The following is a 13,064-nucleotide window of genomic DNA, read 5'->3' as shown; positions in this document are numbered from 1 at the left end:
GTCAATCACTCCTCACCTCAAAGCAGTTTCTCAGATCAGGAGTTCACTTTTTTCTATCAGAAAGAAGTATTGCCTTATACAGAAGTAGACTCTGCTCTATCAGGCCTTCTCTGTCACTTTGTTGACTGGATTTTATAATAAATTATTTATTTTATGTCTTTAAAGTTTGTGAATTTTTTGTTAATAATAATATGTTTGCCTATTATCACATCAAAGATTTTGCTTTACTGAGAAAGCAACCTTTTAAAAATATCATAATATTTCTTCATAAAATAGGTATTCATTTGCCTCCTGATCTACAAAATTAAGTTAAAACTTGGACCTTATTACCTAAGTTACTTATACCTTTGACAAAGGTTGATATAAGTTTTCTTTGTAAGCTTTTTCACAGGTGAATGCAATCTGTACATTTTCACTAACACTGGACTCTTACATCTTTTAGTGGAGAAAATGCACTTTAGGTTACATGAAGTATATTACACACTTTGTGTTTTTTTGTTGTTGTTGTTGTTTTGAGACGGAGTCTCGCTCTGTCATCCAGGTTGGAGTGCAGTGGCGCGATCTCGGCTCACTGCAAGCTCTGCCTCCCGGGTTCACGCCATTCTCCTGCCTCAGCCTCTCCGAGTAGCTGGGACTACAGGCGCCCGCCACCACGCCCGGCTAATTTTTTGTATTTTTAGTAGAGACGGGGTTTCACCGTGGTCTCGATCTCATGACCTCGTGATCCGCCCGCCTTGGCCTCCCAAAGTGCTGGGATTACAAGCGTGAGCCACCGCGCCAGGCCTGTATATTACACACTTTGAAACTGAACTCAATTGTTTAATGATATTCAAAAAGTGATTAGCCATTTACATGAAATAGAGAAGTACCTACAGCATAAAATTAAATAGGATATTAATTATTGTGCTTTAGGGCATAAATTAGACAATAACCAAGATCAGAAGAATATGCAATATGGCTACAGTTCAGCAGGATTAGATTCATTATCAGAATTTAAACTCCATTTCTAAGGAATAATGCACTGGGTGCTGTCTGACTAGGTAATATGGAGGCAAGGAAATGCTATAGTTAGGAACCTCTTACTTTATTGTTGCAGTGTATCTGTAATATGGCTCCTTTTCTTCCTTAACATTTCTGCAACTTGCCACTTCTTCATTGAAATCCATCTGAATTCAAGCTCTTCAGAGGGAAAGTGCCCTTTTCCTAGTTCTGTCCCCCTCACTCCCTTTTTGTTCAATGTGTCCGTTATGCTTCTCAAAGGCACAGTGGAAATGTGCAATTCAAGCTGGTGATGCCTCAGCTCATAACCAACAGGCCTTTCAAAAATGACCTTGGAAAATTTACACTTTAAAAAGTATGGCTAAGTGAGTCACCTTAGAAAAACATCTGCTTTTTGGATTTCTTCCAAAGAATAATTGTATTTATTTGATACTAACACACATTGTCTGCCTAATTTGCTCAACTTTGTCCCTATTTTACAGATGAGAAAATTGAGGAGAAATAGCTGATGACTTCAATAGCTGGCTTTTATAGCTCCCTTCCAAGACCCGTAAAGCAAAAATTCTCCTACAATTAAGTTTATATAAAGTAAAAGTGAAGAGTCCTAATAGAGTTAATTATGAAAAAATACATCTGAGAGCCATATAAGTCTAAAATGTCCTTATTGATATGCATATAAACTGACGTGATTTCAACTGTATTTTCAAATTTTTCCCCTCAGGTATATACAACATTTATTATATATACTATAATAGATTATTAGCTCAGAAACTAACTTTGGACATAATATGTCCTTTCTTCATATTTATTTCCAGTCTGATTTTATCAGTTCTCTCAAATTGAATTGGAGTTTTGAAAAAGTGGGTTGTGAAGTTAGATTCTTCATGAAAACTTGTTAAAGCATTGTTTTATTATATGTTTTATTCCTAGTCATCGAGGAAAGAAAAAAATTGCTCCTTATTCAGCTCTTGGTTTATTGCACAGAAGTGGAAGAAAGATACTCACAATGGAAATATCTTAAAATTTCAAATCCTGCATAGTGAATGCAGCTTGTTCTGGAATAATGAGTATTAACCTGAAATATGAATATTACTTAAATTTGATTTTCTTGGGAAATCAAATCAATAAGCACACTTTGAATAATGAATTGGTGCAGTTTTGAATTGTGTATAAAGCAACTTAGGTTTTCTGAAAAATTGTTCCCAAGAAGCAGTTCAAGAATTGCAGTGTTGCTATAATTGGATGTACCCTATATTCACTAGAGGCAAAAGTAGTTTTAGACTACTCTTGGTTACCAGCTGGGATATTTATAATAATCTAGAACATTAAGTGTACAATGAGAAAAAGTATGCCTTCCAGGAAGGGAAGAGTTTCTCATTTAATTAACAGTGTGAAACACTTCTTGACTGTGAGTTGCTGGTAGCACTGATGGTATTAAGAAGGCTCCCAAAATGTTCAACCGTTATACCTAATTTGTGGGATGTGGTGAACTTTCCAGCTTTGCAAAGATGTATATTGATTTTTGTCCAAAATAATATTTTTAATTACATCCATTTATAACCAGGTCATATGCTGGATCAAACTTCCATAACTTTGTAAATATTAATAGGAATTTTCCTTCATACATGAACTGATTTCTCTTTTTGTTTAAACACATATAACTTTTTTTCAGTGCATCTTATCTGTAAGCATTTTATAATGCATTTTTAAAAAGTTAATGCATACTCTTGTCTTGTTTAAAAACAAAATGCCCCTAATTAGGAATTATTGTTAACAAAATGCCACATTTAAAGTGGAAAATGTAATATATATAACTAAATATATCAATTTGCACAGAAGATTTTTACTAATCTTTTCCTCCTTTTTCCTCTCAAGTTATCTGGAAGTATTTTGGATGTGTATAGTGGTGAACAAGGAATTTCACCAATTAACATGGGGCTTACAAGTGCTTCTTGTCCAAGTAGTCTACCAATGAAAAGAGAAATTACAGGTAATGTTGCTTTCATACTTTTACCCTTTTTATTTTTATTAATGACATAAGTTATGAGTGACAGATATTGTGCTAACTAGAATTTTAAAAGTATAACAAAACAATTACAAAAAAGAAGGCAGACAGTAAATTCATCATTTATTTCTATGATAATCAAGCAGTAAGTTAAAATAACTTATAGTTTGACTGAATTGGTTCATTATTTTGGAAATTGAGCAAATGCACATATATGTTTTATATAGATATATACATGTAGATACACACACTTATATACATACATATATAAAAGACAGCTTCATTTAACATAGGCTCTTTTTATATTAAATAGATGCCATTTATTAACATAGTTACAAAGTGATATAATAAATTAGAGAAATTAGTCTATTCTTTGTATGCAGAATTTGATAAAAAACAAGTATTGGATTTTTTTTCTTTTTAGCTTGTTTTGTGGATTCTATTCTTTGTATGCAGAGTTTGATAAAAAACAAATGTTGGATTTTTTTCTTTTTAGCTTGTTTTATGGATTTTGTGATAGATTCACATTTAATTTTCTTAATTGAAAATAAACCCTGAGTTTTCAATAGTTTATTTTAATTGTTACAACTCAAATTATAGGAGCATAGTCAAATTCTTCCAAAATAAATGAGGAAATCAACCCAGGGTCAAAGGAGCTACTTTCCTAAAGGTGTAACAGCTGATTACAGGCGGAACTGGATCAACGTAAGGGTTTCCTGACTTACAAGTCCTGTGTTAGTTCCTCCATAAGAATAAAGTAAATAAATTCACTTGAGATTTCTGCAATAAACTTTTGGTTTGGAGCTCAAACACCATGGTAAAATTTTAAATAAATACAACATGACCACTCTTAAAGCTCAATCGATAATTCAAAAATGTCCATGCATCCAAATTATTCAGACTAAAATTAATGACTATAGTTTTAAATAAATACATTTAAATAAAATATATTATTTTATTAACTTTTTAAACTATAACTCTAATAATATTGTATTATTTTTGTTGCATAACAACAAATTACCCCTGAAATTTAGCAACTTGAAGCAATAAACATTTATAATCTCAAAGTAATAAACATTTATAATCTCATTCAGTCGTTGAGCATCAAGAACACAGGAGTGGCCTAGTGAATTCGTTCAGACCAGAATCTCTTATGAGGCTGTAGTCAAGATGTCAGCCAGAAGTACAGACACCTGAGACTTGACTGAGGCTGGAGGATGCACTCCCAAGGTGTTTCACTCAAGGTCTTGTAGGATAGTGCTTCCTGTTGGCAAGTGGTCTTTGTTCCTGACTGCCTGGACTTCTTCATAGGGTTGCTTGAGTGTCCTCATGACATGATAACTAGAGATCAAAGAGATGCCAATGTGAAAGTTAAAAATTTCTCCTCTTATCTAGCCTTGGATACCATACTAGTCATTTCCACAACAAGCTAGTGGCTTCACAGGTCAGCCTTATTTTTTTAATGTGGGAGGGAATTACAAGGTGTGAATACTAAAAATTAAGAATCATTGTAGGCCATCCTGGAGGTTGATGGTCACATAAATACAACCACACCATACATACAGGGAAATGCCATTTGCTGGAAGAAAGTATGGAATTGTTTCATATGGATATTTGAGAAATATAGTGAGTTGCAACTCTTGGGATGTAGAAATAATAATTACTAATAAAATATTTAGGTTGGAATAACTTCTTTCTGAATCTCAAAATTCTGAAAATAATAATTCAATACTATATTTTCTGTGTACCATATTTCTTTTGGTTATCACAATGATTTTAAGGTAGGTATCGTATTATAGTCATTTTACAGATGAAGAGCCTGAAACACAGAGAAATGTGGCAATAGATCATATGGCTATTAAATGGAAGGCCAGAAAATAAATTCAGTTTTTATTATCCCAGAGCCTAAAAGCTTTGCCATTGCCTTTTACTGAAGAGTACTGTGTTCCAAATTTCTGAATATTTGCATCAAAAATATTATTGTACCATTTTGGAGCAAATAGTATTTTATTTTCACCTAGGAGTTCTGAATTATGTTGCCTGGAGGGGTTTTAAGGTAGATCTAAGCATGGTTTTTATTATTTTTCTTTCGATCAGAAACTGACACTAGAGCTTTAGCAAAAGAGAGACAAAAAAAGGACAACCACAACCTCAGTGAGTATATATTTTTCCATATAAAATTAATGCAAAAGGAAATGCATAGAGGTTAAGGTATGTGGTCTTTTATTATACTCCATAAGTATTTTGATGTCAGATGGCCAAAATTAATTACACATACAACTTGATTTATTCTGGGAAATATTAACAATGTGAACTCTCAGAAAAGCTATCTATTTTCACAAAATGAAACATCTCGAATTCCCTCCTTGATCATTCACTTCCAAGGAGGCTGCCTGTGACTGAGATGAGTGCATTTGGTTACATTTGGATTCTGTTGTGACTCACTGACTCAAAGGTTTAAAGAGATAAAAGTGACTTTTGAAAATGTACAACATTTAAATAATAAGAAACATAACTCCAGGTTCTCATTTTTCTGTGTCAATTTGCTCCTCCCTTCTTAATGATATGTTATCTGAAAGACATTGCTGTGTTGCAGTGCTGAATTTCACCTCTGGAACAAATAGAGCTCTCATGCCTTCCTAAGGGTCAATTAGACTCTGATAACAGGTCATATGAGATGGAGAAATCGGGCAAGAAAAGTAGATTGGCAGCGAGGCTGAGCTTTAGAATGCTTGGTCATGTCTGAAGTGTGTAACTGTCTCAAGTGAGCTTGACTAATTGAGTGTGAAGCCTTTTCATTCTGGAAGCCAAATCAAAAACTGAGAACAGAGTAGAATGAAATTAAAATAAATAAAATATTGCAAATTCCTAAAACTAATGACTAATTTCCTTACGTATCACTAACTGAAATTGAGTATACACGTACCTGTGAAACCTGTATCTGTTCATAAAGCACCTGCCTGTGTCACAGTGATGTTTGCTGAGTGTGTGACTGTAAGACAAGAGCTGGCACGTAGTCATAACAGTCCTCCGAGAAATGATTTTATTCTCAAAGGCTTTAGTGCCAGAGCAGATAACTTTGGTCCAGATTATGAGTGGGGAGAACTAATGGTTGAGAGAAGGGATTAGTAAATTGAGGAACTATGGACTTTTGTCCTAATTAGCCACTGAACGATTACTGACCTTAATCCTACCTTCTCTCTTCTGTGTCTGCAGCTTAGACAAGTCATTTAATGTAGAGTAACATGGTGTCCTGTATATCCATTATCAAAGTGTTTCTTAAGCTAGATACACCTGCTACATCATCTTGCTTTTGGAGGAAACAAAGACTTAAAAAAATTATAAGTTTTAGCCGGGCGCGGTGGCTCACGCTTGTAATCCCAGCACTTTGGGAGGCCGAGGCGGGCGGATCACGAGGTCAGGAGATCGAGACCACGGTGAAACCCCGTCTCTACTAAAAATACAAAAAAATTAGCCGGGCGTGGTGGCGGGCGCCTGTAGTCCCAGCTACTCGGAGAGGCTGAGGCAGGAGAATGGCGTGAACCCGGGAGGCGGAGCTTGCAGTGAGCCGAGATCGCGCCACTGCACTCCAGCCTGGGCGACAGAGTGAGACTCCATCTCAAAAAAAAAAAAAAATTATAAGTTTTAAGTAGAATGAATCTAGAAAAACCCTAAAAACTTGTGATGATCATAGCAAAATTACAAAGGAAGTCCAATTTACCAGAAGTTTACATAAAATTATGTTCCATTCTTCATAAAGACGGGGAGGCCAGGAGTGAATTTAGAATTTTCAGCTCTTAGGAGTTTGGCGTGAAAATGTCAGGGCAGGGCAATGTCAGCTCTCAGCTTGCAGTCCCCCATTCTTCTTTCTGCACCCCCTATTCCATTCTGTGCTACAAGTGGCCTCAAACGTGACTGTGAACACCCTGTCCTGTACATTCAAGCTCCATATACAGCCCTGCAAACAATTGCCCATTGGTCAGAACTGGGGCCTCCAGTGAGCACACCGGTGTCATGTTCCGTCTTCAGGAGGATGGACCTAGGGAGGTGGCGTGCACAGGCTCTGGAAGTGAACTCAGGGAATTAGGGAGGAAATTGCTTGTGCCGATAACCCAGAGTATAGTTTAGAAGGGTTCCCTTGGCCCTGTAGCTGCCTTGCTGAGCGGAGAGAGGCATGGCCAGAGAAGGCAAGAGTGCTTCCTCTAAATACTGATCAGAGTAAGAGCTTCTCTTGCCTGGATCTAAGTACGGGATTAAGTGAATATGTCAAAAACTTTGTTAAGAGTGTAACCACCATGACATGAAGTAGTTTAGTAATTTCTTAAAACTTGATTCCTTTACAAATAACTAGTACTGGGTATGAACACCATTGGGGAGCCAGATTTCTCATTATAATCAGCCACTTAAAAATTCATAGACTACTATCTAAGAAGAGTAGAGAAGAAGGTTCTGACATTCTACATAAGATAGATTTAAATAAAATATCTTAAAGAAATGTGACAGGACAAAAACAGTCCCTTATTTTGAGAAAAAAAAACTGCGAACTTCCTTCATAGTTGTTCTTCATCTTGTATTTAAAAGTGTGGCTTATAAGAGTTAATGTGTGTGGACACAAAATTATTAATAAATTCTTACTATTTTATATATATGCATGTTATATATATACATTTCTATATATGTATTATATGTGTGTATATATGTTTCTATTAGCTTTACCTTGATTTTCTAGTCAGTGTTTTTTGTGGTGTCATTTTGCTGTTTTTTGAATTGTGTGCACAGGGAAATAGGACTGGTGAAGAGGGAAAATAAACTCTTACCAGAACCGATTATATTCTCATTTTAGAGGAATCACAATGTATTATTCCTAAAGGTCAAATTCATTCTCGTAATTTGCTTTGTAGAGTAAGTTCATCAAGGCAATTGATAGTCTTTGATGACTTTCCTTGTTTCTAGCAGTTCATAATTCTCAAATGTGAACTGTTTAAGTATTTTCCAACATTTAAAAAAATATATTTTCCTTCTTCTTCATATCCTTTTCTACCTTTATTTCCCGAAAGCTTTAAACATATCTGTTGAAAAAGATACCATGTATATGTTACGGTTCTTGATATTAGGAATATGGAGTAGAAGACTGCTCTTAGAGAAGAGTAATACAGGAAATTTGACAGATATATATTGTATGTTGAACATTTACGATGTTCAGAAATTGCCATAAGCAATGAATGTATGGAAATGCAAAAAGAGAAAACAGTCTCTGAATAAGAGCTTCTATCAGTAGTTTTCAAAGCATTGGCCCTACAAAAACAGTATCAGCATCACCATGAAACTTGTTAGAAATGGAAGTTCTTGCCCACTCTTGTCCCCCTAATTCCAGGACACACTAAAATTAGAATCTTTAAGTGTGTGGTGCAAAGCTATTTTAACAATCTTTCCAGGTGTGTCTAAAGAGTGCCAAAGTATAAAAACCACTTATTTATATATTATTGGAAACTAAAATAGAAAAATAAATTTACAGTCTAATCAATATACATTTATTTACCACCTCCTATATGTCAAGCTCTCTGGTGATACAAAAATAAGTAAGTTAGGTCCCTGCCCTCAAGGAGATCACAGAGTCTAATTGGATACACAGACCTACTATGTGCTAAACATTGCGTTAGGCTTTGAGGACAGTATATGAGAAGAGTAAAGAGTGTTGCACGACCTCAAATGATTACCATCCTGATGGATTGACAAATTGCAATGTATGAAATAATCAAACAGATATACATATTAATATATACTTATACACATTTCATTATGAGTATTATAGTATTTTAAAGAATTTTTAAAAATGTTTTGTGACAAAATGTTTTTAAAACAGTGTAAATCATAGATTTATAATTCTAATATTGAAACCTTTACTTTTAGAATAAGAATTTTTATTTTATTCTGGAGAGGTATTATCTTTTGACTAAATGGAAAGTTTTTTGCCCATTGTTTTTTAAAGATTGTTAAGAAAGTTTACAGCTGACCAAAAGTGAACTGTGCGTTAATGAGAATAATCAATAATATTTCTTCTTTAATAGTTGAAAGAAGAAGAAGGTATAATATTAATTACCGAATCAAGGAGCTTGGCACTCTTATTCCAAAGTCTAATGATCCGTGAGTTCAACAATCATTTCTATAATAATGTTATAATTTAAAGACCCCCAAAATGAATGGGAGGGAAGAGGGGAGGAGAGAACCAATGACTAGGAAACTAAGCAGCTTATGGCAAAAATAAGGCTATTGCTGGGCTCATTTTAAAATGTCTATTCCAGGCTAATTGTTATCGAGCATCAGGGCTGTTACTAAGAGTTGTCCTCTTGAGCTATAAGAAGTAAATAAATTATTTCTCCTCAGTTCATAGTGAGTCTTTCTCTATGGTGACAATATTGTCAAATTTAGTGATAATGTCAAATATTATTTATGATGCTGACTAGTATATTCAATTTTTATGAGTATAACAATTCTTCCGTTTTAAAATTTGTGTGCAAGTGAAAATAGAATTGTTAGATTTTCCAAGGTCCCCGAATTTTGGAGACACACAAGTAACAAATGGAATTATAAAAGCATATTGATTGATGCTGACCAGGCTTTGTGCTGTATGCACAAAATGTCCATCAAACAAATTACTTACTCTTGTAAATATTGAGAAATAAAGTGTCAACTTAAAATGTTGAATGTTTCTTTAAAAATGCGAACAACTGTAATCCCAGCACTTTGGGAGGCCAAGGCAGGCAGATCACTTGAGGTCAGGAGTTTAAAACCATCTTGGCCAACATGGTGAAACTCTGTCTCTATTAAAAATACAAAAATTAGCCAGGCGTGATGGCACATGCCTGTAATCCCAGCTACTCAGGAGGCTGAGGTGGGAGAATCGCTTGAACCCAGGGGGCAGAGGTTGTGGTGAGCTGAGATCATGCCACTGCACTCCAGCCTGGGTAACAGAGCAAGACTCCATCTCAAAAAAAAAAAAAAAAAAGCAAAAACATGGAATCTGTAGCATTAATAATGATTTGAAAATATTTCATTAAAACTGAGAACTTTTTTTCTCCAAATACTGGATATTATTTATTATCCAGAAATGATCATGTTTGATAAAGTGATACTTGTGGGCCAGGCACATTGTCTCATGCCTGTAATCCCAGTACTTTGGGAGGACCAAACAGGAAGATTGTTTGAGGCCGGGAGTTCAAGATCAGCCTGGGTGTGATCCCACCTCTAAAAAAAAGAAAGAAAGGAGAAAAGAAAAGAAGAGAAGAGAAGAGAAGAGAAAAGAAAAGAAAAGAAGGAAGGAAGGAAAGAAAGAAAAAGAAAAAGAAAAGAGAGAGAGAGAAAGAAAAGAAAGAAAGAAAAAGAAAGAGAAAAGGAAAGATAAAGAAAGAAAGAAAGAAAGAAAGAAAGAAAGAAAGAAAGAAAGAAAGAAAGAAAAAGAAAGAAAGAAAGAGAAAGAAAGAAGGAAAGAAAGAGCGAGCTGGGCATGGTAGCATGCACCTGTACTCCAAGCTACTCAGGAGGCTGAGACACAAGGATCACTTGAACTCAGGATGTCAAGGCTGAAGTGAGCCATGATCGCACCACTGCATTCCAGCCTGGGTGGTAGAACAAGACCCTACACATACACACATACACACACACACACACACAGACACACAGACACACAGACACACACGTTATGTTTCTGAGATTTTAAAGCACTTTTTCTCTAAATCCGAATTTGCTCATTTACTTGGACAATTCAACAATTTGTTAGAAAAAGGAGTGCAACATTTGTCCTTATATACATACTAGATTGTGAAGACATTTAGGGTCTGAAGAGCTCAGGCCTAATTTAGACTCTACTCCAAACTCTTCAAATCTTTTAAAGTCTCTAAACATGTGATTCTGTTAGCTAAAGAAAACACTTGTCTTCCCTATATGCCTGCATTTTTATAAAAATAAAATCAAATAAGGTGTATGGGAATAGTTTGCAAGTTATAAAGTTTTATGAGAGATTATTACTCCAAATTTTAATAAAAACTTTATCTAAAGACTCCTTTCTAGTTCTAATTCATTTTCTAGAACACAGGATGGTTAGTATTTTTTGTATAGGGCCAGATAGTAAATATTTCAAGCTTTGTGGGCCATACATAAAGTCTTTGTCACAATTATTTAACTCTGGCATTGTAGCATGAAAGCAGACACAGACAACATGGAATGAATGAGCTTGACCTCGTCCAGTGAAATTTATTGACAAAAATAAGCTATGGGCTATAATTTGTCTACCTTTGGTCTAGAATATGAAAATTCAATTTATGATAGACTCATATCTAAAAGAGACCAGAATTGGGAAAACTGCATTGCAAGCATTGTTTTTCTCTTCCTTATGAATCTCAGAAAGGAGGGTTATTATTTGCTTTAATTCTATTATGTTGTATGTAGGCAAATAACATTTATTTGGGGTCTAATGGAAAACACATTAATTAGATGCTGACTATGTCTATACATGGATTTTTCCGTATATCACAGGTAGAGAAGACACTTCATTGAAATGTGTGACATTCCAAAAATCTCAGTACTAATTCTGTTTAAATACATTTTATTTCTTGGCTTGCTGTGGCCTCACCTGTTACTCCAGTGTCCCTCTTTAGGGTTTAGCAACGAGGGTCCCATGATTGAATCCAGAGTGTATCCTCTTAAAATGGACTTTGCCTGAGAACCATGGTCTGGCTCCACGGACTAAGGAGTACCCATCTACGCGACAAAATTATTCTGGATCCATTTGTCAAATTTTCACATGTTATTAGGGATAATCTAAAAGTCACAGGAAACAAGAATGCTGGGGAAAGGGAAGGGTAGCATAGAGCAGGCAAATTTACTTTGAGGGTGAGTAAATAAAAGAAGAAATGACATTATTATGTTATGACGATGAGGAAATTAACAAACAGTGGATCTGAAAAAAAAAAAGACCATACAAGATTTTAGTTTGAGTTTAGCAAATTTTTGAATAACTTGTTGAAAGGTGACTACAACCACTAAAATGACTAAGAACGTTTTTAAAAAATAAAAAGTACATCAGACTATACAATTATCTAGTATGAGATATTTCAAATTATGTGCTATACCTATTAATGAGTCATGGAATCACTCAAATGAGACAAATGCAGCATTTTAAACAAAAAAGGAAGAATAGCATTGAAAATATGAGAGTATTACATGTAAAGAGAATAGGAAAGCCCTGTGAAATATTTGTCGCAGGTTTATTTACTAAGAGTGTGCCAAGTCACTATATAAAACGTATTTCTTATGACAGATGCATTTGAAAGGTGGGAAAGCCACAGGTTGGCAGAAAGAGTACTGCATTGAGTGAGGAAACCCGGGGCTTATCTCCTAAACACCATACACTCTTGGGCAAATAGCAGCAACTGTGGCATGGTTGGCCTTTGAGTACCTTCCCAGCTCATGATTGGAATATATTTTGGAGTTGGCTTAGGAAATAAAAACTAATACCTGAAGACACTTTGAATTCTATGAAGTTTTTATTTTTATGTATCAAAACATTCAGAAAGTTCTATTTATTTGCAGTCAAAATGGTGAGGTCAGAAGGAAAAGTAATATAGAGAACAGCTGTCATTGAGACATATAGGTTGAGAAAATTACATGAAAAAAACACAACCAGGCAATGACGATCTCTTAACCGGTGTTAAAAAAACAAAACCCAAACAAAAATAACAATCAAAGAGAAAGAGTGAAGAGCTTCTACAACATGTAGTAGTTGTCCTCCTTAGCTTTCTTGGAAACACTTTTGTCCATATGTGTTTTTGTGAGCCATGTTTACAAAAATTACATGAGTAGAAAGTTAAAAGTATTATTAGATCATTAATTACTCTATTGCTCTTGTTTTTGCACTGTAAAAAGTTTTCTAAATACTTTGAAGTTTTTTTACTTTATCTTTCCTCCCCTCTACAACCAAATTCCTCCTGCTTTTGTGTAAGAATGATAGTTGGCGTAGAATATGAGACCTGACAAAGCTTTCTAAGTCAGGAGTCACAAAATG

The 13,064-nt window shown here is 34.9% G+C and overlaps 1 protein-coding gene across 4 annotated transcripts in view; it reads left to right on the top strand.

The window, feature by feature from the left end:
* Window positions 1-13,064, top strand: part of TFEC (transcription factor EC) — a 222,012-nt gene that overhangs the window by 200,099 nt on the left and 8,849 nt on the right. For all 4 annotated transcript variants that reach the window (XM_030825681.1, XM_030825680.1, XM_004090204.3 and 1 more), the window contains 3 exons: window positions 2,875-2,989; window positions 5,102-5,158; window positions 9,073-9,148. In XM_030825681.1, coding sequence (XP_030681541.1) covers window positions 2,875-2,989; window positions 5,102-5,158; window positions 9,073-9,148 — 248 coding nt within the window. The remainder of the gene's footprint in view (window positions 1-2,874; window positions 2,990-5,101; window positions 5,159-9,072; window positions 9,149-13,064) is intronic.

This window comes from Nomascus leucogenys, chromosome 13 (genome assembly GCF_006542625.1).
Source record: "Nomascus leucogenys isolate Asia chromosome 13, Asia_NLE_v1, whole genome shotgun sequence".
NCBI classification, from domain to species: Eukaryota; Metazoa; Chordata; class Mammalia; order Primates; family Hylobatidae; genus Nomascus; species Nomascus leucogenys.
Note: the sequence above shows the minus strand (reverse complement) of the source record. Positions and strands in the feature narration are given on the sequence as shown.